Raw genomic sequence first — 27,061 nt, 5'->3', positions numbered from 1 at the left:
TGTATTTATTGAGACGAAGTATTGCTCTGTTGCCCAGGCTGGAGTGCAATGGCGCCATCTCAGCTTGCTACAACCTCCCCCTCCTGGGTTCAAGAGATTCTCCTGCCTCAGTCTAAGTAGATGGGATTACAGGCGCCCACCACCGTGCCGGGCTGATTTTTGTATTTTTGGTAGACACAGGGTTTCACCATGTTGGCCAGTCTGGTCTTGAACTCCTGACCTCAGGTGATCTACCCACCTCAGCCTCCCAGAATGCTGGGATTACAGGCGTAAGCCACCATGCCCAGCACTTTTTTAAGATTTATATTTCTTTCTTACTTGATTACCTACTCATCTGAAGGAAAATTTTTTTTTTTTTTTTTTTTTTTTAAGACGGAGTATCACTCTGTCCCCAGGCTGGAGTGCAGTGGCGCGATCTCAGCTCACTGCAACCTCCACCTCCCAGGTTCAAGCGATTCCCCTGCCTCAGCCTCCCGGGTAGCTGGGACTACAGGTGCATGTCACCACGCCCAGCTAATTTTTTGTATTTTTAGTAGAGATGTGGTTTCACTGTGTTAGCCAGGATGGTCTTGATCACCTGACCTCGTGATCCACCCCCGTCAGCCTCCCAAAGTGCTGGGATTACAGGTGTGAGCCACAGCACCCGGCCTTGGAAAAATATATATATTTTTTATTTTATCTACTTTACAGTTTGGGCGGCCAAGGCAGGAGGCTTACTTGAGCCCAGGAGTTCAAGACCAGCATGGACAACAACGTGAAACCCTATCTCTACAAAAAATTTGAAAATTAGTCAGGTGTGGTGGCACATGCCTGTAGTGCCAGTATATTAGTTTGTTCTCATATTGCTATAAAGAAATACCAGAGACTGGGTAATTTATAAAGAAAAGAGGTTTAATTGGCTCATGGCTCTGCAGGCTGTACATGAAACATGATGCTGGCATCTGCTTGGCTTCTGGAGAGCCCTTAGGAAACTTACAATTATGGCAGAAGGTGAAGGGGAGGCAAGTACTTCACATGCCCAGACAGGAGGAAGACAGAGAATGGGGAGGTGCCACACCCTGTTGTTTTTTCTTTTTTTTTGGCCTAGGCTGGAGGGCAGTGGCACGATCTTGGCTCACTGCAACCTCCGCCTCCCGGGTTCAAGCAATTCTCCTGCCTCAGCCTCCCAAGTAGCTGAGATTACAGGTGCGTGACACCACACCCGGCTAATTTTTCTTTTTCTTTTTTTTTTTTTTTAGAGACGGAGTGTCGCCCTGTCACGCAGGCTGGAGTGCAGTGGCACAATCTCGGCTCACTGCAAGCTCTGCCTCCCAGGTTCAAGCAGTTCTCCTGCCTCAGCCTCCCGAGTAGCTGGCACTAAAGGCATGTGCCACCACGCCTGGCTAATTTTTGTATTTTTAGTAGAGATGGGGTTTCACCATGTTGGCCAGGCTGGTCTCAAACTTCTGAGCTCAAGTGATCCATCCACCTTGACCTCCCAAAGTGCTGGGATTACAGGCGTGAGGCACTGCTTCCAGCCAAATTTCCTCTTATCAAGACATCAGTCAGATTGCATCAGAGCCCATTCTAACAATCTTAGTTTAACTTAATAGCCTCTAAATGCCCTATGTCAAAATACAGTCATATTCTGAGGTACTGGGTGTTAGAACTTAAAGACAGTGATTTATTTTATTTTATTTATTTATTTATTTATTTTTGAGACAGAGTCTGGCTCTGTCGCCCAGGCTGGAGTGCAGTGGCTGGATCTTGGCTCACTGCAAGCTCCGCCTCCTGGGTTCGCGCCATTCTCCTGCCTCAGCCTCCGGAGCAGCTGGGACCACACACACCCGCTACCACGCCCGGCTAATTTTTTGCATTTTTAGTAGAGACAGGGTTTCACCATGTTAGCCAGGATGGTCTCGATCTCCTGACCTCGTGATCTGCCCGCCACGGCCTCCCAAAGTGCTGGGATTACAGGCATGAGCCACCGCGCTTGGCCAACAATGATTTTTTTAGGGATGTGATTCAGCTCATAACATTCTGTACACTGAACTCCCAAAATCCATGTCCTTCTCACATGCAAGATCCCTTCACCCCCATCCTAACATCTCAAAAGTCTTATTATTATTATTTTTTGAGAGAGAGTCTCACTTTGTTGCCCTGGCAGAAGTTCGTGGTGCAATGACAACTCATTGCAGCCTTGACCCCCTGGGCTCAAGAGATCCTGCCACCTCAGCCTCCCAAGTAGCTGTGACTATAGGCGTGAGCCACCATGCCTGGCTGATTTTTGTATTTTTTGTAGAGACAAGGGTCTTACTATGTTGCCCCAGGTTGGTCTTGAATTCTTGAGCTCAAGCAATCCTTCCACCTTGGCCTCCCAAAGAGCTGGGATTACAGGCCAGAACCACTGCTCCTGGCCCATTTCAAAGTCTTAATCCATTTCAGTATCAAACTGTAAGGCCCAAATATTACCCAAATATTATCTGAATCACATATGGGTGAGACTCAAAGTGTGGTTCATCCTGAGGCAAAATTTCTGTCCAGCTGTGAAACCGTGAAGCCAAAGAAGTTATTTGCTTCCAAAATACAATGGTGGGACAGGCATAGGATAGACTGTCAGCCCTGGAAACCACCCTTCTACTCTGTTACTGTGATTTTGATGTTTGTAGATTGCCCATGTAAGTAAGCACATGCAGGATTTGTCTTTCTGTGTCTAGCACATTTCGCTTGGCATAATGTCTTCCGGGTTCCTGCATCCAGCCACGGCTGCACATCAGATCTTCACGGAGATCCTAGTTCCCTGACTACTGAGTAACTTCAGCCTTAACTGGCTTCAGCCTCACTGGCAAGACCCGATGGAGTCCACGAGGCTCGCAAAAATCGATTTTGACTTAAATCAGTTCAACTTGACAAGAAGAAAACATCTTAGTTTCCAACAGAAGTGGACCACAACTTTAAGCTTTGACCTTAAAGTCTAAAACATTAACTTAAAATAGGCAGGAAGCAACGCTGCTTCAGAGGACAAGAAATAGTCACAAATACTCCCAAATCAGGAGAACAAAGACTTGCTGGGTGGAAGGCAGAGGGAATAACAGGCCCCGCCCACCAAACAGGTCCCGCCGGCACCGCCCGTCCCGCTTAGCCCACTCGGCCCCGCCCACTACCGCATCAGCCTTGCCCCACTCTTTCAGGGTTCCCAAATCTGGCCCGTTTTTCTGCCCCTTCCCTTGCGGGTCGCACCCCGCCCAGGCCCCTCCCCGGCCCCAAGCCTCTCAGTCTTTTTTCTCAGCGCGTGCAGCTTCCTGCACACCCGGAAGCAGATCGCGCGGGGAAACGATCACAGCGCTGCGCGTCAGTTTCCGTCTACCTGGACTAAACATTTGCTTCGCCCCGTCTGCCTGAATCGAACGTGCACTTGGCAGTCTTCCCTTGTCATTACCCGTTTCCTGGGGATCGTTACGGACCTTAAAATACCAGCAACAGCCCCTTCGCCCCAAGTAAGTCTGATAATTGCTTCCCTTTCGGTTTAAAAATCTGTCTGAGGCTGTTCCTTGCTCCCTGCCTTTCTGCCTTAGGACCATGTAGACAACCCCACTTAGGACCATGTAGACAACCATGTAGACGGGAGGTGGATTCCCGCCCGTCGGGACCCCGGAGCTTCTCCGTCGTCAGCCCCTGGAGGGGAGCGCCCGCCGTCCGGCTCCTGAAGGAGTCGCTTCTCCTCCCGGGTCCTGGGATTCTGCAGACCCTCCCTGTCCTGAGACACCGTACCCCCTGCCACCTTGTGTCCTCCTCACGCCGGGTCCTTTCGCTCCCCAGGCTTCCCCTTCACAGCCGCTGCTTTTCCTGATCCCCCCGTTGGGGGAGGTCACCTGAGTCTTGTGACACCCGGTGTTCTTCCTTCCCAAATTTTACTCCACTGGAAAATATGCTTTTACGGGAGGTGGGCATCTTATTCCTCCCCTTTCCTCCCGAATGTGTGGGTGAGAGGGATCAGGAGAGGAAAAGAGGGGGAGCGACGGAGCAAAAGGAAAGACCGAATAGAAGAGAATGAGGGAGACCTATAAATACACGGCAAAATGGATGATAATTTAGGGATTTGCAAAGAGACAGCAAGAGTGAAAGAGAACGAATGGAGAAAGAAGCAGGGGGAGGAAAGCACATAGAGACATTTAGAAAAAAAGGGGGACCTTCAGAGAGATGAAAGGCAGGAAAATAGTGAGGGGCAGCAAAGGAGGAGGCACTGCAGACAAACAGTGGGGAGAAGGTAGAAGAGTTGGAGCCGCAGCCGACAGAGCTACGTGGTGCTGGGACTGAAAGAGAGGGCAGTAGGTGACAAGCAGAGTAGAGGGAGAACCACAGCAGGGAGGAAGCCTAGGAAGTTGGGGGTGCTAGAGAGTGGGAACAAAGGAGGTGTAACAGGTAAGAGGGAATTTTAACAAGGAGAGCAGAGAGGGAGCTTAGATGGGGAAAAAGAGGCAGAAATACGTGGAGATTGGGGACAATCAAAGAGTGGGGAGAAAGAGCTAGGAGAGGTGAAGTAAGTTGTAGAGCATTGGGCAGAACAGACATAAAGAGAAAAACAGAAAAGGGGAGAAAGGGTGCAGAATGAGAGAGGGACACACATAGTAGTGAAGAAATTGGGAGAGGACCCCATCCAGATGAGCGATGAGTTGATTGGATATGGATGGTGGTTGTAATATTCTAATTTGTGACTTTATACTCTAATTTAAAATTCATTTCTTTAAATTGTACTCATGAGGATGAAAATTACCACTCTTTTCTGTAAGGCTTGTGCATTTTGTATTTATTTGTATCAAAAGATATTTGGAATTTCTGTTTAGCCAGAGGGCATTTAAATTAAGTCATTCGTGGTAACTCTTTTCTTCCCTGGGATGGGGTAGAGGATAGAGTAACCGAGAAATGGGGCAATAAATGACTGTCACTCTCACTACAAGGTATGTCTTTTTTTTTTTTTCTTTTTTGAGACAGGGTCTTGCTCTGTCAGACTAGAGTACAGTGCAATGATCTCCGCTCACTGCAGCCTCAACCTCCTGGGCGCAAGCAGTCTTTCTGCCTCAGCCTTTCAGAGTGCTGGGATTACAGACGGGAGCCACCATGCCAGGCCTGCAAGGTATATCTTTGTATGAGTATTGAGAGCCTTATTTTTTTTTGGTAATGGATTTACTTTTTTCTTTTTTTTTTTTTCTGGACGGAGTTTCGCTCATGTTGCCCAGGCTGGAGTGCAATGGTGCCATCTCGGCTCACTGCAAATTCCACCTCCCAGGTTCAAGTGATTCTCTTGCCTCAGCCTCACGAGTACCTGGGATTACAGGCATGTGCCACCACACCTGGCTAATTTTATATTTTTAGTAGAGACGGAGTTTCTCCATGTTGGTCAGGCTGGTCTCGAACTCCCAACCTCAGGGGATCCGCTGGCCTCGGCCTCCTAAAGTACTGGGATTACAGGTGTAAGCCACCGCGCCCGGCCTACTTTTTTCTTTGTAGTTCCACTTAATTCATTGTTATTTTGGAAGCTTGAGATAAGTGTTAGTTTATTCAATATCTGCCTTTCTATAAATAATTACTAACTTCTGAAATAAGATTTGGTGGCATCCTATAATCAGCTGACGTCATTCATTTCTAAATGTTAAGTATTGTCGTTTTTTTAAACTTTCACCCTATAATTCATTAAATTTTTCAAAAACTTTCCAAACTGTTAAAGTGTCCAATACAGTATAGACACCACGGTGTACGTTAGATTCCCCTGAACTTCTTCATTTTATAACTGAAAGTTTATACCGTTTGGCCAACATTTTTCCATTCTCCCCACCACCAGCCCCTGGCAACAACTGTTCTACCCTGTTCCTGTGAACTGGATACTTTAAAATTCTGCTTGTGAGGTCATACAGTAATTGTCTTTTAGTGTCTGTCTTATTTCACCTAGCGTAATGTCTTCCAGATTCATCCATGTTGTTGCAAATAGCAGGAGAATCGCTTGAACCTGGGAGGCGGAGATTGCATGGTTCATCCATGTTGTTGCAAATAGCAGGATTTTCTTTTTTTTAATGGTTGAATAAATCCATTATACATATGTACGCATACTATATATATCTATATAAATACACGTACACGTAAAGATGTGTATACAGACACATCATACATTTTCTTTTTTATTTTTATTGATTGATTGATTGATTTGAGATGGAGTCTCGCTGTGTCACTCAGGCTGGAGCACAGTGGCATGATCTCGGCTCACTGCAACCTTCGCCAGGTTCAAGCAATTCTCCTGCCTCAGCCTCCTGAGTAGCTGGGACTACAGGTGCATGCCACGACACCCAGCTCATTTTTGTATTTTTAGTAGAGACAGGGTTTCACTGTGTTGGCCAGGATGCTTTCAACTCCTGAGTTCAGTTGATCTGCCCACCTCTGCCTCTTAAAGTGCTGGGATTATAGGCGTGAGCCACCATGCCAGGACACTTGGTCTTTGTTTAGGAATTTATTATCCTTGCATCCCCCTGGTGCAGTGGGCTGTCTCTCCACATGCTGAGGTCTTCCCTGAGGTCTTCCCTGTGGTTGTAGTGCAGAAAGGAATGTGTTGTTTCCAAGCATTAAACAGCAGATTTTTCACTTTCAGATTTGACTTGTAAAGAATTAATTATATTGACCGAGAGAGAAGCCCAGAAGAGGAAGAAGGGGAAAGAAAAGGAGTCAGGGATGGCTCTTCCACAGGTAAAATGGTATTCTTAGTGGATCATTCTGTCTCCTTCCTTTTTGAAATGTGACACATTGGAGTTGCGAATCTTCTCTGAGTCTGAAGCATCCTGCCTGACACGTTTGCTGCCATTCACCCATGCCTTCCCTTAGTTTCTCTTTTCTCACTTAGGTTCTATCTCACTGCGACCCAGTGACATGAACTTGGGAAGAGGCCCCACTGGGCATGGTCCTGGGAGAGGTTCACACCCAGACATGGATAGAGACGGGGTATGGGCCTCACAGTGTCAGAGCTGTTGGCAGTAGAGATTGTTTAGAGGCAAAATCAGGATGCAGTCAGTTCTCTGTAGACCAGAAGTAGAGAAACTGCACGCGGAAGTCACATATTAATGTGCACAATACCTCGTAAATTCTGGAAAAGAGGCCTACGAGGGGAGATCTTTTCTGCCTAGTTTTATACTACATTTGAAGCTGTATGAATTAGTCACTGTTTCTAACTTCAAAATCTTAATGACTGGGAATGGAATGGACAATTAGTACATACATCAGTGATAGAGGGTGTTTATTTTATCATTGATTTTTTTTTTTTTTGAGACAGAGTTTCGTTCTTGTTGCCCAGGCTGGAGTGCAATGGTGCGATCTCGGCTCACTGCAACCTCCACCTCCCTGGTTCAAGTGATTCTCATGCCTCAGCCTCCTGAGTAGCTGGGATTACAGGCATGTGCCACCACGCCTGGCTAATTTTTGTATTTTTGGTAGAGATGGGGTTTCACCATGTTGGTCAGGCTGGTCTTGATCTCCCGACCTCAGGTGGTCCTCCTGCCTCGGCCTCCCAAAATGCAGGGATTACAGGTGTGACCCACCGTGCCCGGCCTATCATTGATTTTAAAATATAAAATCAACCTGAATGTCAGATTCATTTAGCCATTGTCACTATATCCGTCCTACAGAGACTGCGGTGTTCATGCTGGGACTCTTAGCAGTTGTTTTATGTAAAAAGGTTGTAATTTTGCTCAGTTGTAGGAGCAGAACTCCTTTGTTATTAGAGAAGATGGAGCCAAATTCTCTCATTCCACCAATTATTACTGAACATCATATTTCTTTTATTTTAAACATCACATAATATATTTATTTGCAGTAAAAGTCCAAGCAGAGATGCAGTTGAGGCATTAAGAAGGTGGTACAACATGAAGATGATAGGAAAATAATATTTTATGATACATGAAATTCATGCTATGTTAGATTTTAGCTGTTCCTGTCAAAAAAAAAAAGGGTACCTCTGAGATGATGGGTATGTTAATTTGTTAAACTATAGTGACTTTTTTTACTATCTATACTGTAATATCATGTTGTATACCGTAAAATTTATAAGCAAACATAAAACATGGGCATCAAGGAAACATTTCAGTTTTATGCTAAAAAAAAAAATTATAATCTTAAAAAAGGACATTGGCCAGGCGCAGTGGCTCATGCCTGTAATCCCAGCACTTTTGAAGGCCGAGGCAGGCGGATCACAAGGTCAGGAGTTAGAGACCAGCCTGGCCAACATAGTGAAACTCCACCTCTACTAAAAATACAAAAATTAGCCTGGCGTGGTGGCGCATGCCTGTAGTTCCAGCTACTCAGGAGGCTGAGGCAGGAGAATCCCTTGAACCCAGGAGGCAGAGGTTGCAGTGAGCTGAGATTGCACCATTGCACTCCAGCCTGGGCGACAGAGCTAGACTCTGTCTCCAAAAATAAAAAATAAAAAAAGGACATTAAGGCATATATATTCTGAAAATTTAACTGCAGAATATGAAATGGCTGCTAGAATGCAGTTAAAAAAAATTGAGCAAAGAATGAAGATTATTTTATTTTGATTTCTACAAATTAATGAAATGGAAAATGGAAATGCAAAGAGTTATCATTTTCCCCAGATCTTCAAAATCTAAAAGAAACATAGTAGTAGGTTTTGTTTAAATGAGTGAGAAATCTCGTGTGATGTTGGTGGGAGAGGGTCGCTTTGCAGCTCAGGGTAGTGGAGAATCTTGCCAGATCTAGCAAAGCAGGAAATGCACCATCCTAGAGGAAGCAATCACTCTTTCAAGTCCCCAACCTGGGGGAACCCAGGTTCCTTTCCCTATCACATCATCTGCCATCCCTCATGTTTCTGTGGGGAGCTACTGTTGTAAGTTCTGTGGCAAGAGTCAGTGAGAGGTGTCAAGTTGCATTTACGTGTCATTATGAGATTTCAGAAAACAATTCTTCAGTGAATGTTCTGCTGTGAAATTTTATTTTGCAAGTTTTTGAAGTGTACATATTTTTATGTTAATAAACACTAATAGTTTGTTTTGCATCCTCTTTGGAGCAGTCCCTAAATGAAGACGTATGGGTCTTTTACCGTTTTTTGCTGTTACAAAGAGTGTCACCGTGGCTGCCTGTATGCATGCTGTCTTCACCACAGATGTCTGAAGTTTCCTCCAGGTTGGGAAGTTTAAAGAGTGAGTGCCTCTTTTAGGATGGCGTACCACAAAAGCAAAAATAAATAAATGTTTGCTTTATCTTTTTCTGGAAGGCCTGGCTCACAGTGTGATTATAAAATACTATGTTTCTTTTAGATCTAAGGTTTTCTTGCTTACATTTTCTTTGTGTGAATCTTTTTTTTGGTGATGAAGTCTGGCTCCGTTGCCCAGGCTGGAGTGCAGTGGCATGATCTGGGCTGACTGCAACCTCCGCCTCCCAGATTTAAGGGATCCTCCTGCCACAGCTTCATGAGCAGCTGGGACTATTGGCACTCACCACCATACCCAGCTAATTTTTTTGTATTTTTCGGAGAGAGGGGGTATCACCATGTTGATCAAGCTAGTCTCAAACTCCTGAACTCAAGTCATCCACTTGCCTTAGCCTCCAGAAGTGCTGGGATTACAGGCATGAGCCATTGAACCCAGCCTTTGATTATATTATGCCTTTCAGTAAAGCTTGTTTACTTACAGTTAAGTAATGTTATATATATTCACATTATTTATTGGACTTCCAGAATACATATGTTCTTGGTGCTTGATGGTTTGCCATGAGCCCCTTTTGCTCTCTTCATTTTTCTGTTTTTTATAGTTTTTGTTTCTCTCCCTGTCAAAATCCCCTTTGAGTTCACTGATTCCTTCTTCTGCCTGATTAAGTCAGCTGTTGAACTCATCTAGTGACTATTTCAACTCAGTTATTTTATTTTTAGCTCTAGTTTGTCTTTCTTTCTTTTCTTTCTTTCTCTTTCCTTCCTTCCTTCCTTCTTTCTTTCCTTTCTCTCTCTCTCTCTCTCCCTCCCTCCCTCCTTTCTCTTTCTTTCTCTCTCTTTTTTTTTTTTTTTTTTTTGAGACAGAGTTTCACTCTTGTTGCCCAGGCTGGAGTGCGATGGTGCGATCTCGGCTCACTGCAACCTCTGCCTCCTGGGTTCAAGCAATTCTCCTACCTTAACCTCCTGAGTAGCTGGAATTACAAGCACGCACCACCAAGCCTAGCTAATTTTTTGTATTTTTAGTAGAAATGGGATTTCACCATGTTAGACATGCTGGTCTCAAACTCCTGACCTTAGGTGATTTGCCCTCCTCGGCTCCCCAAAGTGCTGGGATTACAGGTGTAAGCCACTGCACCCGGCCATTTCTCTCTTTCTTTCTCACTTTTTCTTTCCTTCTCTCTTTTTCTTCCCTCCCTGCCTTCCTTCCTTCCTTTTTTCCTTCCTTCCTTCCTTCCTTCTTTTTCTTTTCCTTTTTTTGTGGCAGGGTTTCACTCTATTGCCCAGGCTGGAGTTCAGTAGAGCAATCCATCTAAAACAACAACAACAACAACAACACACACACAATTATAATTTTCTGACTGGGGATTCTGTCCTCTCTGAGCCTTTGCTTGTCATCTCCTAATTGAAGAAGTTTGCTGGTTTCTACTCAGAAGCTCCCCTGTTACCTGTCTGTGCTATTGAAGACTCTGGTGCTGCAGTCAGCTATGGTACTAGATCTTACCTAGTGTCTTTCTGTGTTGCTGCACACACTGGTTTATGTCAATCTTCTTTTTTCTCAGTGGCCCCTAACCTTTCATCCTGTTCCTTTCAGTGATTATATTCAGGCAAGACAGAAACCAGTTGATATGGCTTTGGTTGTGTCTCCACCCAAATCTCATCTTGAATTTTTAGTAGAGATGGGGTTTCACCATGTTGGCCAGGATGGTTTCGATCTCTTGACCTTGTGATCTGCCCACCTCGCCCTCCCAAAGTGCTGAGATTACAGGCATGAGCCACCGCACCCGGGCTGTGGAAAGCAGAATTTAAGAGTGATGAACTAAGATGTTTGGCAGAAACACTCTCAAAGCAAATTGTTCAGGTTGCTGCATGGCTTCTCTGACCTGTTTATAGTAAAATGAGAGAAGAGACAAAAGAGTTAAAAACAATTTGTTTTCAAAGCCCAGTGTAAAGATTTGGAAAATTCTCAGCCTGGCCATGTAAAGAATTAAAAGTGTATTTAGGAGAGAAAACCAAGAGGGGTGTAGCCAAGTGGCCTCGGACAAGGAGATTAGTATGGATAGAAGTAAGCCAGGACCTGATTATTGAGACAATGGGAGAATCATCCCAAAGGCATTTTAGAGATCTTTGAGACTGCTGTGCCCATTGTAGGTCCAGAGTGCCAGGGCCTTGAGGGCAGAATAGTTTCAAGGGAGTGGCCCAGGGTGCCCTTTGGACCTGGGAACTCCGATACCTCAGGTCTGTGATCTCTGTATTTCAGAGCAGAGGTCCTTGCCTACCCCACCTGTGGCTGAAGTAGGACCAGGTGCAGACCAGCCACCACTCCAGAGGGCACACGTTGTTGGGAGCCAAAAAGGCCAAAGGGATCGTGATCAACTCAGCATTCCACTGGAGCCTATATGATCAAACAGCAGACTGTTTATCATGAATGCAGGATGTGAGCAAACTCAAGACTGTGCCTACCACCAGAAGGTTTGCTGAGGGCCGTCACTCCCTGGCACTGGGCTCCTTGAAGTTATCTACTGGGAAATGTAGAGCATATTGTTCGAAGGATGCAGTCTTGCAAGCCCGCTGTGATCCAAACGGTTGACTGCGTTACCGACAATCACCCCCGCCTTCTGGTTATCTCTTTTACCTAATAAATTCGGAGGGCTGAAAAAGCTCAGGGCCCTTGTCCACTAGAGGCAAGATGCCCCCTGGCCCCTTCTTCCAGATATACTCTCTTGTCTTTTTCTTTTATTCCCGCATTCACCTGCTTTGTTCAGTCCACCAGGGATCGAGGTCAGTTACAACACACAAACTGCAGACCTTGGCAACATCAACACAGTGCTAAATAAAAGTGTGCAGAGGGCATGAGATGTGGACTCATGGCTACTTCCATCTAGATTTCAAAGAATGCCTCAGAGATCCTTGGAGCCTAGGCATAAAAATGCCATAGGAGTGAGGCTGTCCCTGGAAGTCCCCATTAAGGCAATGCTCAGTCTAGCTGTGGAGGCAGGGCCAACTTCAGAGAGTCCCTGTTAGGATAAGGTCCAGTAAAGCCCTGGGAGCAGGGCCACCTTTGAGACCCCAAAACTGTAGAGTCACCGATATGTGATTCCAGCTTGGGAGAGCTGCAGGCACTGTGAGAACTTCCATGTGGGGTGATCCCAACAAAACCACTGGGGCAGGGATCCCCAGGATGTTGGGACCCAACCTCTACTCCAGGATGTCTAGAAGGTGGGACACAGAGTCAAAGATTATTGTCAAGCCTTAGTGTTTAATGTGTATGCCCTGTTGGGTTTCAGCCTTACGTGGGAACAGCTACCCCTTCTTTCCTGTTTCTCCCTTTTGGAATTGAAATATTTAACCTGTGTCTGCCCCACCATTGTATTTTGGAAGCACATAACTTGTTTGATTTCATAGGTTCACAACTAGAAAGCAGTTTGCCTTTGGATGAAATGCATGTTTGAGTCTCACCCATATCTGATTTAGATACAACTCTAGACTATAGGCTTTTGAATTGGTTGTAGAAATAAGGCTTTGGGAACCATTGGGATAGAATGTATTTTGTTTGTGAGAAGTACATCAATTTTGGGGGCCAGGGGTGGAATGCTATGGTCTGAGTTTTTTTTCTCCTCCACAATTCATGTTGAAACTTAATCCCCAGTGCCCAATCTTTAAATGTTATGAGGCGTGGCCTTTAGGAGGAGATTGGATCATAAGAAGTCTGCCTTTATCAGTGGATATGGTGTTCTCTTCAATGAGATATCAAAAGGCTTATTCTACAGAGTTCACTGCTTTTTGCCCCTCCTGTCCCTTCTGCCATGTGGGGACACAGCATTCGTCCCCTGTGCAGCAACAAGACCATCTTGGAAGCAGGGATCATCCCTCACCAGACATCAGTCCTGCTGGCACCTTGATCTTGGATTTCCCAGCCAGCAGAATCATGACATTTCTATTGTTCATAAATTACCCAGTCTGTTTTACTTCGTACAGCAGCACAGAGAGACTAGGACATACCATAACCATAATTTAACCGTTTGTTTCTTTTGATTCAAGACTCATTCTTAGACATCTGGGTTCAGATACCTGCTCTGACATTTTCAGGTTGTTAACCTAGGTGACTTTTTAGTGTTTTCTGTGACATAGTTGTCTCCTAGTAACATGGGAACAAATCTCTCTATCTATCTATTATGTTGTTATTTGAATTAGAACATGTAAAGCATTTGGAGTAATGCCCAGCACATGGGGAGTGTTCCAAAACTTCAGTCATTGCTGTTGCTGTGGTCATCACAGTTTTTAGTTTCTGACCTTTCTTTAAAGCTGCTATGGACATTGTCATCTCGAAGACACCACTCGTATACTAGCTCATCTGGACACTCAGTTGATATATTGAACATAATATCTAACACTTATACAGATAACCACGTGTTCATTTCTTTGTATATTTCTTGCATTGTACACAAAAATGAGAAGCGTACACTGATTTACAGGATATCCTAATCTCCTATTGAATTTTAAAACAAACTTAAATTAGGGACACATAACCTTCTCACAGATGCTTTGCATGGATATGTGAAAACACCCACTTCAATCAAATTGATGTGACAGTTTTCTCCTCTTCTCATTTTATGTATAGATAAGAGCTCTCCCATTGCCCCTTGTTGAAATGTATTTTTCATTTCAGGGACCTTTGACATTCAGGGATGTAGCCATAGAATTCTCTCAGGAGGAGTGGAAATCCCTGGACCCTGTGCAGAAAGCTTTGTACTGGGATGTGATGTTGGAGAACTACAGGAACCTGGTCTTCCTGGGTAAGGATAATTTTGCTCTAGAAGTTAAGATCTGCCCTTGTGTATTTTTGTATTTTCTCTGTTGTCTTTCTTGGGAGCCCTTCCATTATTTGACTGAGACTGAAGTCTTGTTGACTCACAGATAAAAAGCTTCATAATGCTGCATTGGGCCTTTCACTTCCCATATCATCACACTATCCCCTTTTTGAATGTCTTCCCTTGTTGTCCTGTGCCCATAGTAGAATTCCCATATTTAAGTATTAGTCAGTATAATGCTACTGTTTTTTTTTTTGTTTTTTTGTTTTTTTGTTTAATATGGAGACAGAGTCTAGCTTTGTCGCCCAGGCTGGAGTGCAGTGGCGTGAACTCAGCTCACTGCAACCTCCGCCTTCCGAGTTCAAGCAGTTCTCCTACCTCAGCCTCCTGAGTGGCTGAGACTTACAGGCTCACACCACCACTCCCAGCTAATTTTTTGTGTTTTAGTAGTGACGGGGTTTCACCATGTTGCCCAGGCTGGTCTCAAACTTCTGAGCTCAGCAGTCTGCCCACCTTGGCCTCCCAAAGTGCTAGGATTACAGGTGTGAGTCACCATGCTACTTCTGAATTAGTATCTCTCTTTTCTTCCAAAGTCAGGATTTTAACTATTCTTTGGGCAATTATATACCCACAGCTCTGCAAGCACAAACGCTGCTGCCCCATGCTCATAACTCTTTGCCCTCCCCTCTTGCCCTTCCTCCTCCCTGCCTCTTCCAAACATATTACTTTGGTCCAGATGGACTACCCAGTTACTGACTAGCATATTAATTTTACAATCCCATTATTGCAGTACTCCCTCACCTCCCATGTTACACTCAGTGTGTAAGGGGTGACCCCTACTCATTCACTTGACAACTTTCTGAGAACACTGCCTATGTCAATATGTGCAGGGGATGATGACTCAGATACTGTTATTCATGAAGGATGACTGAATAATGTTTTGGCAACACACCTTGGCTCTTGAAGTATTTCTTTCCACACTCTTGGTATTTGGAGTGACCAGTTATCTGCACTGACTGTTTGGCCAGTTTTATTTAAAAACATGTTTGATCCCAGAAACCCAGGTTCACGTCTTACTTTCTTTGTAATTTGGGTGTAGATACATAAATCTTGTGGGCAGGCTTACTGTCTTTATTTGTAAAATAGTGATAATTTATCTTAAGATTTTTTAAAACAAGTTAGTGCTGTTTGCTAGCTTAGAATATTGCATGTTTTATAGTAAAGACTCACAAATTTCTTTGTTTAATAAGGTATATCAACATTATTTCATGTTTATAATGAGATGGCATATTAGCTTTAACTTAGTGTGGTTAGATATAGCAGATACCATAGATAGGGTGGTTTAAACAACAGAAATTCACTTTTCACAGATCTGGGTGATGAGTAGTCCACATGTCAGAGCCAGTCACCTTGGTTCTTGGTGTGGGCCATTTTCTTGGTGTATCATGACTAACTCTTTCTGTGTCCTCACATGGCAGAAGGATTGCCATGCAAAAAGCAAAAGCTTTTTCACATCTACTCTAATTCCTATTCCGTTCCTGAAATTCTATCTACCATGGTGACCTAATTGCCTCCCAAAGTTCACACCTCCAAGTAATATTACATTGAGGATTAGGACCCCAACATACGAGTTTTGGCAGACATAAGTCAATATAGCTGACTTGCACTGCTTGTTAGTGTTGCAAATGTCTATTTTTTATGGAAATAGATAGTTTTTTGTTTGTTCGTTTGTTTTTCCGAGACAGTCTTGCTCTGTCACCCAGACTGGAGTGCTGTGGCGCAATCTCAGCTCACTACAACCTCTGCCTCCTGGGTTCAAGCAATTCTCCTACCTCAGCCTCCCAAGTAGCTGGGATTACAGGTGCACACCACCATGCCTGGCTAATTTTTGTATTTTTAGTAGAGACGGGGTTTCATCATGTTGGCCAGGCTGGTCTTGAACTCCTGACCTCGTGATCCACCCACCTCGGCCTCCCAAAGTGCTGGGATTACAGGTGTGAGCCACTGCGCCCGGCCAGAAATAGGTAGTTTTAGAACAGTTGTAATACTTATGTAATAAGTATTCAGAAAAATAACAGTATTATAAGTTCAAAAAATTCTTTCTCATTTTCCCAGTACTATTTTTGATTTATAATTCTAGCTTGCCATTTACATAGACCATTAATTAGTTGAACTTGTTGATATTTAGCTGTAATTTGACATTTATTTGTGCACAATAAATATGAAGTAAATATATATATATATAACTATTTTCTCTTCTGAGAGAGCCATGTGTTTGCTGCCAGTTGGTGTATGATTTGGGGGGTGGAAAAATACTTGTTTTAGTGCTAATATATGTTTGCACAACATGAGTCTTTTGGTCACTGAATGTTTGAAACTAGGCTTCCTTAAAATTAATTTGAATTACATGTGATTACTCTTTACTGAAGAATTCTACTCCTTTTTTATTTGTAAAAATAGAAGATCACTGTGGTAAAGTTTGGTAACTGTCTAGTATAAACGTTATTTTTAGTGTAGTATGTTTTCAATATAAAATATTTACGAATAGTAGTTATTTAAAAAAAACAAATAATACTAGTTATTTTTAAAATCTATGTTCAGCCAGGTGCAGTGGCTCACACCTGTAATCCCAGCACTTTGGGGGGCCGAGGTGGGCGGATCACGAGGTCAGGAGTTCGAGACCAGCCTGGCCAATATGGGGAAACCCTGTCTCTACTAAAAATATAAAAATTAGCCAGGTGGGGTGGTGTGTGCCTGTAGTCCCAGCTACTCAGAAGAACAGCTCGAATCCAGGAGGTGGAGGTCACAGTGAGCCGAGATTGTGCCACTCCACTCCAGCCTGGGCAACAGAGCAAGACTCTGTCTCAAAAAAAAAACCAACAAAAAAACTCCCATGTTCATTATATTTTGTAGGTATCCTTCCTAAATGTATGACCAAGGAATTACCACCAATAGGGAACAGTAATACAGGAGAAAAATGCCAAACAGTGACACTGGAAAGACATGAATGTTATGATGTTGAAAATTTTTACTTAAGGGAAATCCAGAAAAATCTACAGGACCTTGAGTTTCAATGGAAAGATGGTGAAATAAATTATAAAGAAGTGCCAATGACCTATAAAAACAATCTTAATGGTAAAAGAGGTCAACATAGTCAAGAGGATATAGAAAACAAATGTATTGAAAATCAGCTTACATTAAGCTTTCAGTCACGTCTGACTGAACTGCAGAAATTTCAAACTGAAGGGAAAATTTATGAATGTAACCAATCTGAGAAAACAGTTAATAATGGTTCCCTAGTTTCACCACTTCAAAGAATTCTTCCTAGTGTCCAAACCAACATTTCTAAAAAATATGAGAATGAGTTTTTGCAACTGTCATTACCCACCCAACTTGAGAAAACACACATTAGGGAAAAACCTTATATATGTAATGAGTGTGGGAAAGCCTTTAGAGTGTCTTCAAGTCTTGTTAACCATCAGATGGTACATGCTACAGAGAAACCTTACAAATGCAACGAATGTGGCAAAGCCTTTCATCGGGGCTCACTACTAACTATACATCAGATAGTCCATACTAGGGGGAAGCCATATCAATGTGATGTATGTGGCAAGATCTTCAGACAAAATTCAGATCTTGTAAATCACTGGAGAAGTCACACTGGAGAGAAACCATACAAATGTAATGAATGTGGCAAGTCCTTTAGTCAAAGTTACAACCTTGCAATACATCAGAGAATTCACACTGGAGAGAAACCTTACAAATGTAATGAGTGTGGGAAAACCTTCAAACAAGGCTCATGCCTCACTACACATCAGATAATCCATACAGGAGAGAAACCATATCAATGTGATATATGTGGCAAGGTCTTCAGGCAGAATTCTAATCTTGTAAATCACCAGAGAATCCACACTGGAGAGAAACCATACAAATGCAACATATGTGGAAAGTCCTTTAGTCAAAGTTCCAACCTGGCAACTCATCAGACAGTTCATAGTGGAAACAAACCTTACAAATGTGATGAGTGTGGCAAAACCTTTAAACGGAGCTCCAGCCTCACTACACATCAGATAATCCATACAGGAGAGAAACCATATACATGTGATGTATGTGACAAGGTCTTCAGTCAGCGTTCACAACTTGCAAGGCACCAGAGAAGTCATACTGGAGAAAAACCTTACAAATGCAATGAATGTGGCAAGGTCTTCAGTCAGACTTCACATCTTGCAGGGCATCGGAGAATTCATACTGGAGAGAAACCTTACAAATGTGATAAATGTGGCAAAGCCTTTAAACAGGGCTCATTACTCACTCGACATAAGATAATTCATACCAGAGAGAAACGTTACCAATGCGGTGAATGTGGAAAGGTCTTTAGTGAAAATTCATGCCTTGTAAGACATTTAAGAATTCATACTGGGGAGCAACCTTACAAATGTAATGTGTGTGGCAAGGTCTTCAATTACAGTGGAAACCTTTCAATTCACAAGAGAATACATACGGGAGAGAAACCTTTCCAATGTAATGAATGTGGCACAGTCTTCAGGAACTACTCATGCCTAGCACGTCATCTAAGAATTCATACTGGGCAGAAACCTTACAAATGTAATGTGTGTGGCAAGGTCTTCAATGACAGTGGAAACCTCTCAAATCATAAGAGAATTCATACTGGAGAGAAGCCTTTTCAATGTAACGAATGTGGCAAAGTCTTCAGTTACTACTCATGCCTAGCACGTCATCGGAAAATCCATACCGGAGAGAAACCTTACAAATGTAATGATTGTGGCAAAGCCTATACTCAGCGTTCAAGCCTCACTAAACATCTGATAATTCATACTGGAGAGAAACCTTACAATTGTAATGAGTTTGGAGGGGCATTTATCCAAAGTTCAAAACTTGCAAGATATCACAGAAATCCTACTGGGGAGAAACCACACAAATGTAGCCATTGTGGTAGAACTTTTAGTCATATAACAGGCCTGACATACCATCAGAGAAGGCATACTGGAGAGATGCCATACAAATGTATTGAATGTGGCCAGGTCTTTAATTCCACTTCGAATCTTGCAAGGCATCGGAGAATTCATACTGGAGAGAAACCTTACAAATGTAATGAATGTGGCAAGGTCTTTCGTCATCAATCAACACTAGCACGTCATCGGAGTATTCATACTGGAGAGAAACCTTACGTGTGTAATGAGTGTGGCAAAGCCTTTAGAGTGCGTTCAATTCTGGTTAATCATCAGAAAATGCATACTGGAGACAAACCTTACAAATGTAATGAATGTGGTAAAGCTTTTATTGAAAGGTCAAAGCTGGTGTACCATCAAAGAAATCACACTGGAGAGAAGCCATACAAATGTATTCAATGTGGCAAGGCCTTTGGGCGGTTTTCTTGCCTCAGCAAACACCAAATAATTCATTCTGGAGAAAAACCTTATAAATGTAACGAGTGTGGCAAATCTTTCATTAGTCGCTCAGGCCTCACTAAACATCAGACAAAACATACTGCAGAGAATCTTACAACAAAATTCAACATGGAAAAGCCTTTAGAGGTTCTCCTAACTTCTGGGTTCAAATAATTCATACTTATTGATATAGCTTGTATATTTGTCACTTCCGTCTGAAATCTCATGTGGAATTTTAATCCCCTGTATTGGAGGTGGGGCCTGGCGGGAGGTGATTGGATCACAGGGGTGGATTTCTCAAGAATGGTTTAGCATCACCCTATTTTTGCTCTTCTTGGGATAGTGATTTCTGGTGAAATCTTGTTTTTTTGTTTGTTTTGCTTTTTTGAGACGGAGTCTCTCTCTGTCGCCAGGCTGGAATGCAGTGGCGTGATCTAGGCTCACTGCAACCTCTGCCTCCCAGGTTCAAGTGATTCTCCTGCCTGTCTCCCTGAGTAGCTGGCACTACAGGTGCACACCACCATGCCTGGCTAATTTTTGTATTTTTAGTAGACACGGAGTTTCACCATGTTGGCCAGGATGGTCTCAATTTCTTGACCTTGTGATCTGCCTGCCTCGGCCTCCCAAAGTGCTGGGATTATAGGCGTGAGCCACTGTGCCCGGCTGAGGTCTTGTTGGTTAAAAGTGTATGGCACGTCAGGCATGGTGGGTCATGCCTGTAATCCCAGCATTTAGGGAGGTTGAACCAGGCAGATCACTTGTGGCCAGGTGTTCAAAACCAGGCTGGTCAACGTGGTGAACAGTTGTCTCTACTAAAATACAAACATTAGCCAGGCATGGTGATGCATGCCTGTAATCCCAGCTACTCAGGAGGCTGAAGCATGAGAATCACTTGAACCCAGGAGACAGAGGTTGCAGTGAGCCAAGATCGTGCCAGTGCACTCCAGCCTGGGTGACAGCGAGACCTTGTCTCCAAAAAAAAAAAAAAAAAAAAAAAGTGTATGGAACTTTCCTCTCTCTTGCTCCTATTCTTGCCATGTGACGTGCCCACTCCCATTTTTCCTTCCACCATGATTTTAACATTCCTGAGGCTTCCTCAGAAGGTGAGCAGATGCCAGCACCATGTTTCCTGTAAAGCCTGCAGAACTGTGAGTCAATTAAACTTCTTTATAAATTACCCAGCCTTGGGTATTTCTTCATAGAAATTCAAATATGGCCCAATACATTTACACATGCAGTAAATGTAGCTAAGTTTTAAGGTATTGTTCACTACTCACTTGGCATAAGAATGTACATACTGGAAGGCCGGGTGCGGTGGCTCACCCTTGTAATCCTAGCACTTTAGGAGGCTGAGTTGGGCAGATTGCCCGAGCTCAGGAGTTTGAGACCAGCCTGGGCAACAGAGTGAAACCCCGTCTCTACTAAAATACAAAAAATTAGCCAGGCGTGGTGGCGTGTGCCCATAGTCCCAGCTACTTTGGAGGCTGAGGGAGGAGAATTGCTTGAACCCGGGAGGTGGAGGTTGCAGTGAGCCAAAATCACACCACTGCACTCCAGCCTGGGCGACAGAGCAAGACATTGTCTCCAAAAAAAAAAAGAATACACATATTGGAGAGAAATTACTGAAGTGCAGTATGTGTGGCAAGAATTCTATTCAAAGATCAAAACTTGTGGATCTATAGATAATTCATAGTGCAGAGATGCTTTACAAATGAAAAGAGAGTGGCAAAACCTTTACCAGAGTTCAATCACTTCTGGACATAAGGGAGTTTATACTGATAGGAAATCTACATGTATATGCCAGAGACTTTCCCCAGGCATCAGAACTCATGAGACATCAAAATATACAACTTTGAGAGGAACCACACAAATGTAATGTGTGTGGTAAGGCTTTTACCTGAACATCAAAATGGAAACCAGAGTATTCATACCGAAGAGCTACCTTACAAATGTAACAAATGTAGTAAGACTTTTTAAAAAGTCAAATGTTCGGCCGGGCGTGGTATCTCACGCCTGTAATCCCAGCACTTTGGGAGGCCAAGGCAGGTGGATCATGAGGTCAGGAGATCGAGACCGTCCTGGCTAACATGGTGAAACCCCGTCTCTACTAAAAATACGAAAAATTAGCTGGGCGAGGTGGTGGGCGCCTGTAGTCCCAGCTACTCGGGTGGCTGAGGCAGGAGAATGGCATGAATCCGGGAGGTTAAGCTTGCAGTGAGCTGAGATCGCACCTCCAGCCTGGGCGACAGAGCGAGACTCTGTCTCAAAAAAAAAAAAAGAAAAAAAAAATCAAATGTTCATGCTTTTGGAGTGAGAGAATTTATATAGGAGAAAAATCCTATGAATGTGCTGAACATGAAAGAGACTTTAAGCAGTAATGTGTTTTCAATCTTTACCAAATTCATACTGGAGATAAACCTTACAAATGTAACAGTGTGGTAAAATTTAAAACCAGTTCTCACAACAGACTACACATCCTTGAAATCATACTAGGGATAACCAAGCCTGCTTCTCCAAGATTGGCCTGGAATGTTACATACTACACAATAACTACCAGACAAAATTTGTTAAAACTCAAGACAGTATGTATGTCAATGGAGCCAGAACATACGTGGAAAAGGCCAATTCAGTTTATAAAATATTGTATTCAATTAGAGGTTTTTGTTTTGTTTTGAGAGAGTCTTTGGTCTTTCCTCCAGGCTAGTGTGCAGTGGCATTATCTCAGCTCACTGCAACCTCCACCTCCCAGGACTTTTCACATTCCCCCACCCCTGGTTTTTTTTAATGATGATTTTAACTCTCCCCTCTAATGTCTTTTTCTTTTTAAAAATTTTTTGGAGAAATCATTTTAGAAGAAAATGAGTCTCTGTTCTTAGGTTTCCTCTGATCCCTCATGGCTAGGACAGTTTATTCCTAGAGAGGGAGATCCCATATTATTAGGAAAGCTCACATTTTGCACGCTGTGAAGTCTCATGTCCTGCAGAGAGAAAATGGGGGGAAAAAGGGAGAGAAACAACAAACAGAAAAATAACAATTTCGGAAAATTGTTATTTTACTCCATATTACTCTGAAGTTCATACATCAGTAGCCAGGTATGAAAGTGCCTTATGTATGTAAATAGGCTGTTATTATCTTCTTCTGACATTTAAGTTGTCTAGCTTTGGTTTTCAGGACTTTAAGAAAGCACAGCTTAGTTTTTAGTGATTTCAAATTAGGGAAAATGGGGGAAGAAAGAGGGAAAAAATTAAAAACATTATTTTGGAGATGTGTAGCCCAGAAAAGTTAGAATTCAGTCCAAACTGTAGAAAATAATAAAAATTGAAAAACAATAGGCAAGACTAGAGTCTAACAACAGATGTACTGTAGTTTTTGAAACATAATTTTTCTCACTCCAGTTTCCCGTTTTTACTAAAGACCAATCATGGTATGACTGATTTGCTTTATTATACTTGGCCTGTTTATACATATAAGTGCAGCAAGAATCATTTTTCACATAGGCTCTTTATATTGGCTTTGATGGAAATTTGTTCCACAAAAGGAATATCAGATAAGACTTTTTAAAAGCCAAGCCCAGCCATTGCTGTGTACTACCACATACCTATGAGTTGGGTAAATTCCTCTCCTCTTGAGGTCCCAAGATAACTTGGAGTTCCTGGGCCTATCAGAAAGGGACATTCTTTACTTAACACAGGTCAGAAACCCTGTATAGGGGTGCTGTAGGCAGGGTATGGGGCCAGTTTTCCAAGGGGCTTTAATAGGCTCTATAAGTCAAGTTTGATTCCTTAAAGGAAAGCACACCATTTCAGTCAAAGCCTTGGTAAAATAGCCATTTTCTCTGATGGTGTTCTGCTGCAAAAGAAAACTTTTTTTTTTTTTTTTTCCAAGGCAGAGTTTCACTCTAGTAACCAGGCTGGAGTGTAGTGGTGTGATCTTGGCTCACTGCAACATCCACCTCCCAGGTTCAAGCAATTCTTGTACCTCAGCCTCACAAATAGCTTGGATTATACGCATGTGCCACCACACCTGGCTGATTTTCATATTTTTTGTAGAGATGGGGATTTTCCATGTTGGCCAGGCTGGACTTGAACTCCTGGGCTCAAATGATCTGCCTGTGTCAGCCTCCCAATGTGCTGGGATTACAGGCTTGAGCCACCATAACCAGCTAAAAAAAAATCTTACTGCACTTATGCAAATAACTATATTGCCATAAGTTATGAATATTCACAAATAGTTTCCAAATTCCAGATAATTCAAAAGCAGAGAGACAAATATGCACCAAAATTTGTTTACAGGAGTATACTTTCCTCAATTGTTAACAGCTGCCAACAGCTCATAAGAAAAGTTTCCTTGTCTCTGAAAAACAAAACAAATGATCAGCAACATTTTTTTTTTTTTTTTTTTTTGAGATGGAGTTTTGCTCTTGTCACCCAGGCTGGAGTGCAGTGGCATGATTTCAGCTCACTGCAACCTCTGCCTCTTGGGTTCAAGCAATTCTTCTGCCTCAGCCTCCTGAGTAGCTGGGTTACAGACACATGCCACCAAGCCCAGCTAATTTTTGTATTTCTAGAAGTACAGATGGAGTTTCACCATGTTGGCCAGGCTGGTCTTGAACTCCTGACCTCAAGTGATCTGCTCACCTAAGCCTCCCAGAGTGCTGGGATTACAGGCATGAGCCACCACACCCGGCCAAACTACCTTTTGAAGAGGATCAAAATAAGACAACAATTGTCCATAAATGACAGAAAAGTCTTAGGACAGCCACTATTAAAGCCACAATTGACTAGAACTTTTGGTTACTTCTGTGGCATACAATAATTTTACATAATAATTACAATTATTAATAACATACATGAAGTCATATCAGAATTACAGGAGTTTCTCATAATTTTAGAACACATAAATAACACATTTATATAAATATAGCCCAAAGAAAGCCAAACACCATTTCATCTTTGACAATGCTTTCTGTATGATTTTTATACCAAACAAACTGAATATGTCTCTTTTGGACTTCAGGGAACTAATATCAAAAGATTAATGAGGACCCAATTTAAAGTATGACAAAAAATATTTGACGAACTTTAAAGTGCTTGATATCACAAAATAGGATCAGAGGTCATTGTAAAATAAGTCCTTCATTTAACCAAAGTGATATTACAAAGATTTCAAAAAAAAGTCAAAAACCTTTATTTTTTGAGAGAGGATACTTAATTTCTCAAACAATAAGCCCTAATAAAGACAGCATGAGGTCAATTAAATTTGTTATTCAAAATTTTATAAACAATCTAAAATTTTAATCATCTTTCCCATAAGATATGATTTCCATAAGCCTGTTTACAACCATTATAATCTTTATTAAGGAGAGGGTCAATACTCCAAGAAAACCTTGTTAATCTGACACAGAGGCTCAAATCCTGGTCTTGCATCAGTGTGCCTTTGACATCAATGGTTAATATATAGAGAAACTGAACTTATTTTATCTCTCCAGGTAAGCCCTTACAATTTCATGTGCCCACCTCTTCTGTAATAGCCCCTAGGCCTTGAGGAGTTGAGTAGTTTTACTTTCTTTTTTTTTTTTGAGACGGAGTTTTGCTCTTATTGCCCGGGCTGGAGTGTAATGGCGCGATCCTGGCTCACCACAACCTCTGCCTCCCAGGTTCAAGTGATTCTCCTGCCTCAGCCTCCCTAGTAGCTGGGATTACAGATATGTGCCACCACGCCCGGCTAATTTTGTATTTTTTTAGTAGAGACGGGGTTTCTCCATGTTGATCAGGCTGGTCTTGAACTCCCGACCTCAGGTGATCTGCCCACCTCGACCTCCCAAAGTGCTGGGATTACAGGCGTAAGCCACCGTGCCCAGCCTGAATAGTTTTACTTTCTTGTCCTGTGTCTCAACGAACACGGTTTATTTTGATTGGCATCTTCTATTAGGTCTGAAGATGAGACTTTAACTGCTGTCAGTGTTTAAGATTTAGCAGGACTTTTGGTGTCCTTTTTAGACCCAGGCATCAAAGCCCTGTAACTTAGTGACACAAGGACTTTAAAAGCACATATAGGCCAGGCGTGGTGGCTCACACCTGTAATCCTAGCACTTTGGCAGGCCAAGGTGGGCAGATCGCTTGAGATGAGGAGTTTGATACCAGCCTGGCTAACATGGCAAAACCTCATCTTTACTAAAAATACGAAAACATTATCCGGGCATGGTGGTGTATGCCTGTAATCCCAGCTACTCGGGAGGCTGAGGCACAAGAATCCCTTGAACCCATGAGACAAGGGACAAGGTTGCAGTGAGCCAAGATTATGCCACTGCACTCCAGCCTGAGTGACAAAGTGAGACTGTCTTAAAAAAAAAAAAAAAAAAAAAGCACATACAGAAAATTACATGGATGTAATAACCTTAATTTAACAAAAATTTTTAATCAGTTTTTTTCTAACCAAACCAAACTTAGTAATAATGACATAGGAATTATTTTTGATAAAGTGTAATATCTGTTTATTAGGCCAGTTATCTAAAGGCAAAAGAAAAGACCTTCTCCAGTGCAACTGCTGTTTCCTATGGGGAATATTACATTGAAAGGAAACATTTCCTTTAGACCTCTAGGATAAACCATTTTGTTGTTGTTGGCATGAGGCCACAACAGTTAGAAACGAAAAGAAAAAAAAACTTACAGGAGCTGAAAATTAGTTGAAGGGTAGAGTTATTATTTCGGGCCTTTTAAAAGAGGAGAGAAAGCTGAAAACAGCAAGACACAATAAAAGTTGAACTTTGCGTAAAAAAATTATATTGTCTTGTAATTTATTAAGAGTAAAGCAACACCTTAGGGAAATTTTGTATTTTGATCCAATTATTTAGTCTATAAGTGTTTTTTTTTTTAAATCAAAACCTAGTCACTAGGAATACCATTATAATTTCCCTTTAATTTATATACAACTTGAAATATAAAAGGTTTTTTTTTTCCATAAATCCTCTTATTAATGACTTACACAGACCATTCATGACATGCTTGGGCACCCACCTCTTCACCTTGCTTCTGCTCCTACTCATTCCACCCTTTATCCAAACTCCAATTCCCTCTGCTATTTTCCTGCCTCAATAGTATTTGGCAGGGATAAGTATGAAATTGCTTGATCAATAAATGCAAACAAAAATGTATGGTGGCAATTTTAAAGACATTTCTAATATTATTTTACAAATACTTTTTTTTTTTTTTTGGAAACAGAGTCTTGACCTTTTGCCCAGACTGGAGTGTAGTGGCATGATCTCGGCTCACTGCAACCTCTGCCTCCTGGTTTCAAGAGATTCTCCCACCTCAGCCTCCTGAGTAGCTGGGGTTACAGGTACCCACCACCATGCCTGGCTAATTTTTGTAGTTTTAGTAGAGAAAGGGTTTTACCATGTTGGCCAGGCTTGTCTCGAACTCCTGACCTCAGGTGATCTGCCTGCCTCAGCCTCCCAAAGTGCTAGGATTACAGGTATGAGCTACCATCCCTGGCCTTTTTTACCAATACTTTTAAAGCTAACTTATTAAAGATTTTACTTAAGTCATATGAACTTGAAAAACATTTTGGCTTATTATTTAATTTACGAGTACTCTTTAAGCCAATTTGGTACCTTGTGTCCAAAACACAACAAAATACATGTACAAACACATTAGCACACACAT

General features: G+C 42.5%; 1 protein-coding gene across 2 annotated transcripts; it reads left to right on the top strand.

Moving 5' to 3' along the window:
* Positions 1–3,111: 3,111 nt before the first annotated feature.
* On the top strand, positions 3,112–26,176 carry ZNF836 (zinc finger protein 836). 2 transcript variants are annotated; one of them, XM_054541115.2, is made up of 5 exons: positions 3,112–3,476; positions 4,972–5,113; positions 6,617–6,711; positions 13,848–13,974; positions 16,903–26,176. In XM_054541115.2, the coding sequence occupies exons 2-5, from the start codon at positions 5,098–5,100 to the stop codon at positions 19,569–19,571; spliced, it is 2,907 nt and encodes a 968-aa protein (XP_054397090.2). In that variant the 5' UTR covers positions 3,112–3,476; positions 4,972–5,097; the 3' UTR covers positions 19,572–26,176. The 2 variants fall into 2 exon arrangements, with proteins under 2 accessions (XP_054397090.2, XP_054397091.2); XM_054541116.2 differs by having other exon boundaries at positions 4,968–5,113.
* The last annotated feature ends 885 nt before the right edge of the window (positions 26,177–27,061 follow it).

Source organism: Pongo abelii, chromosome 20 (assembly GCF_028885655.2).
Source record: "Pongo abelii isolate AG06213 chromosome 20, NHGRI_mPonAbe1-v2.0_pri, whole genome shotgun sequence".
Classification (NCBI taxonomy): domain Eukaryota; kingdom Metazoa; phylum Chordata; class Mammalia; order Primates; family Hominidae; genus Pongo; species Pongo abelii.
Note: the sequence above shows the minus strand (reverse complement) of the source record. Positions and strands in the feature narration are given on the sequence as shown.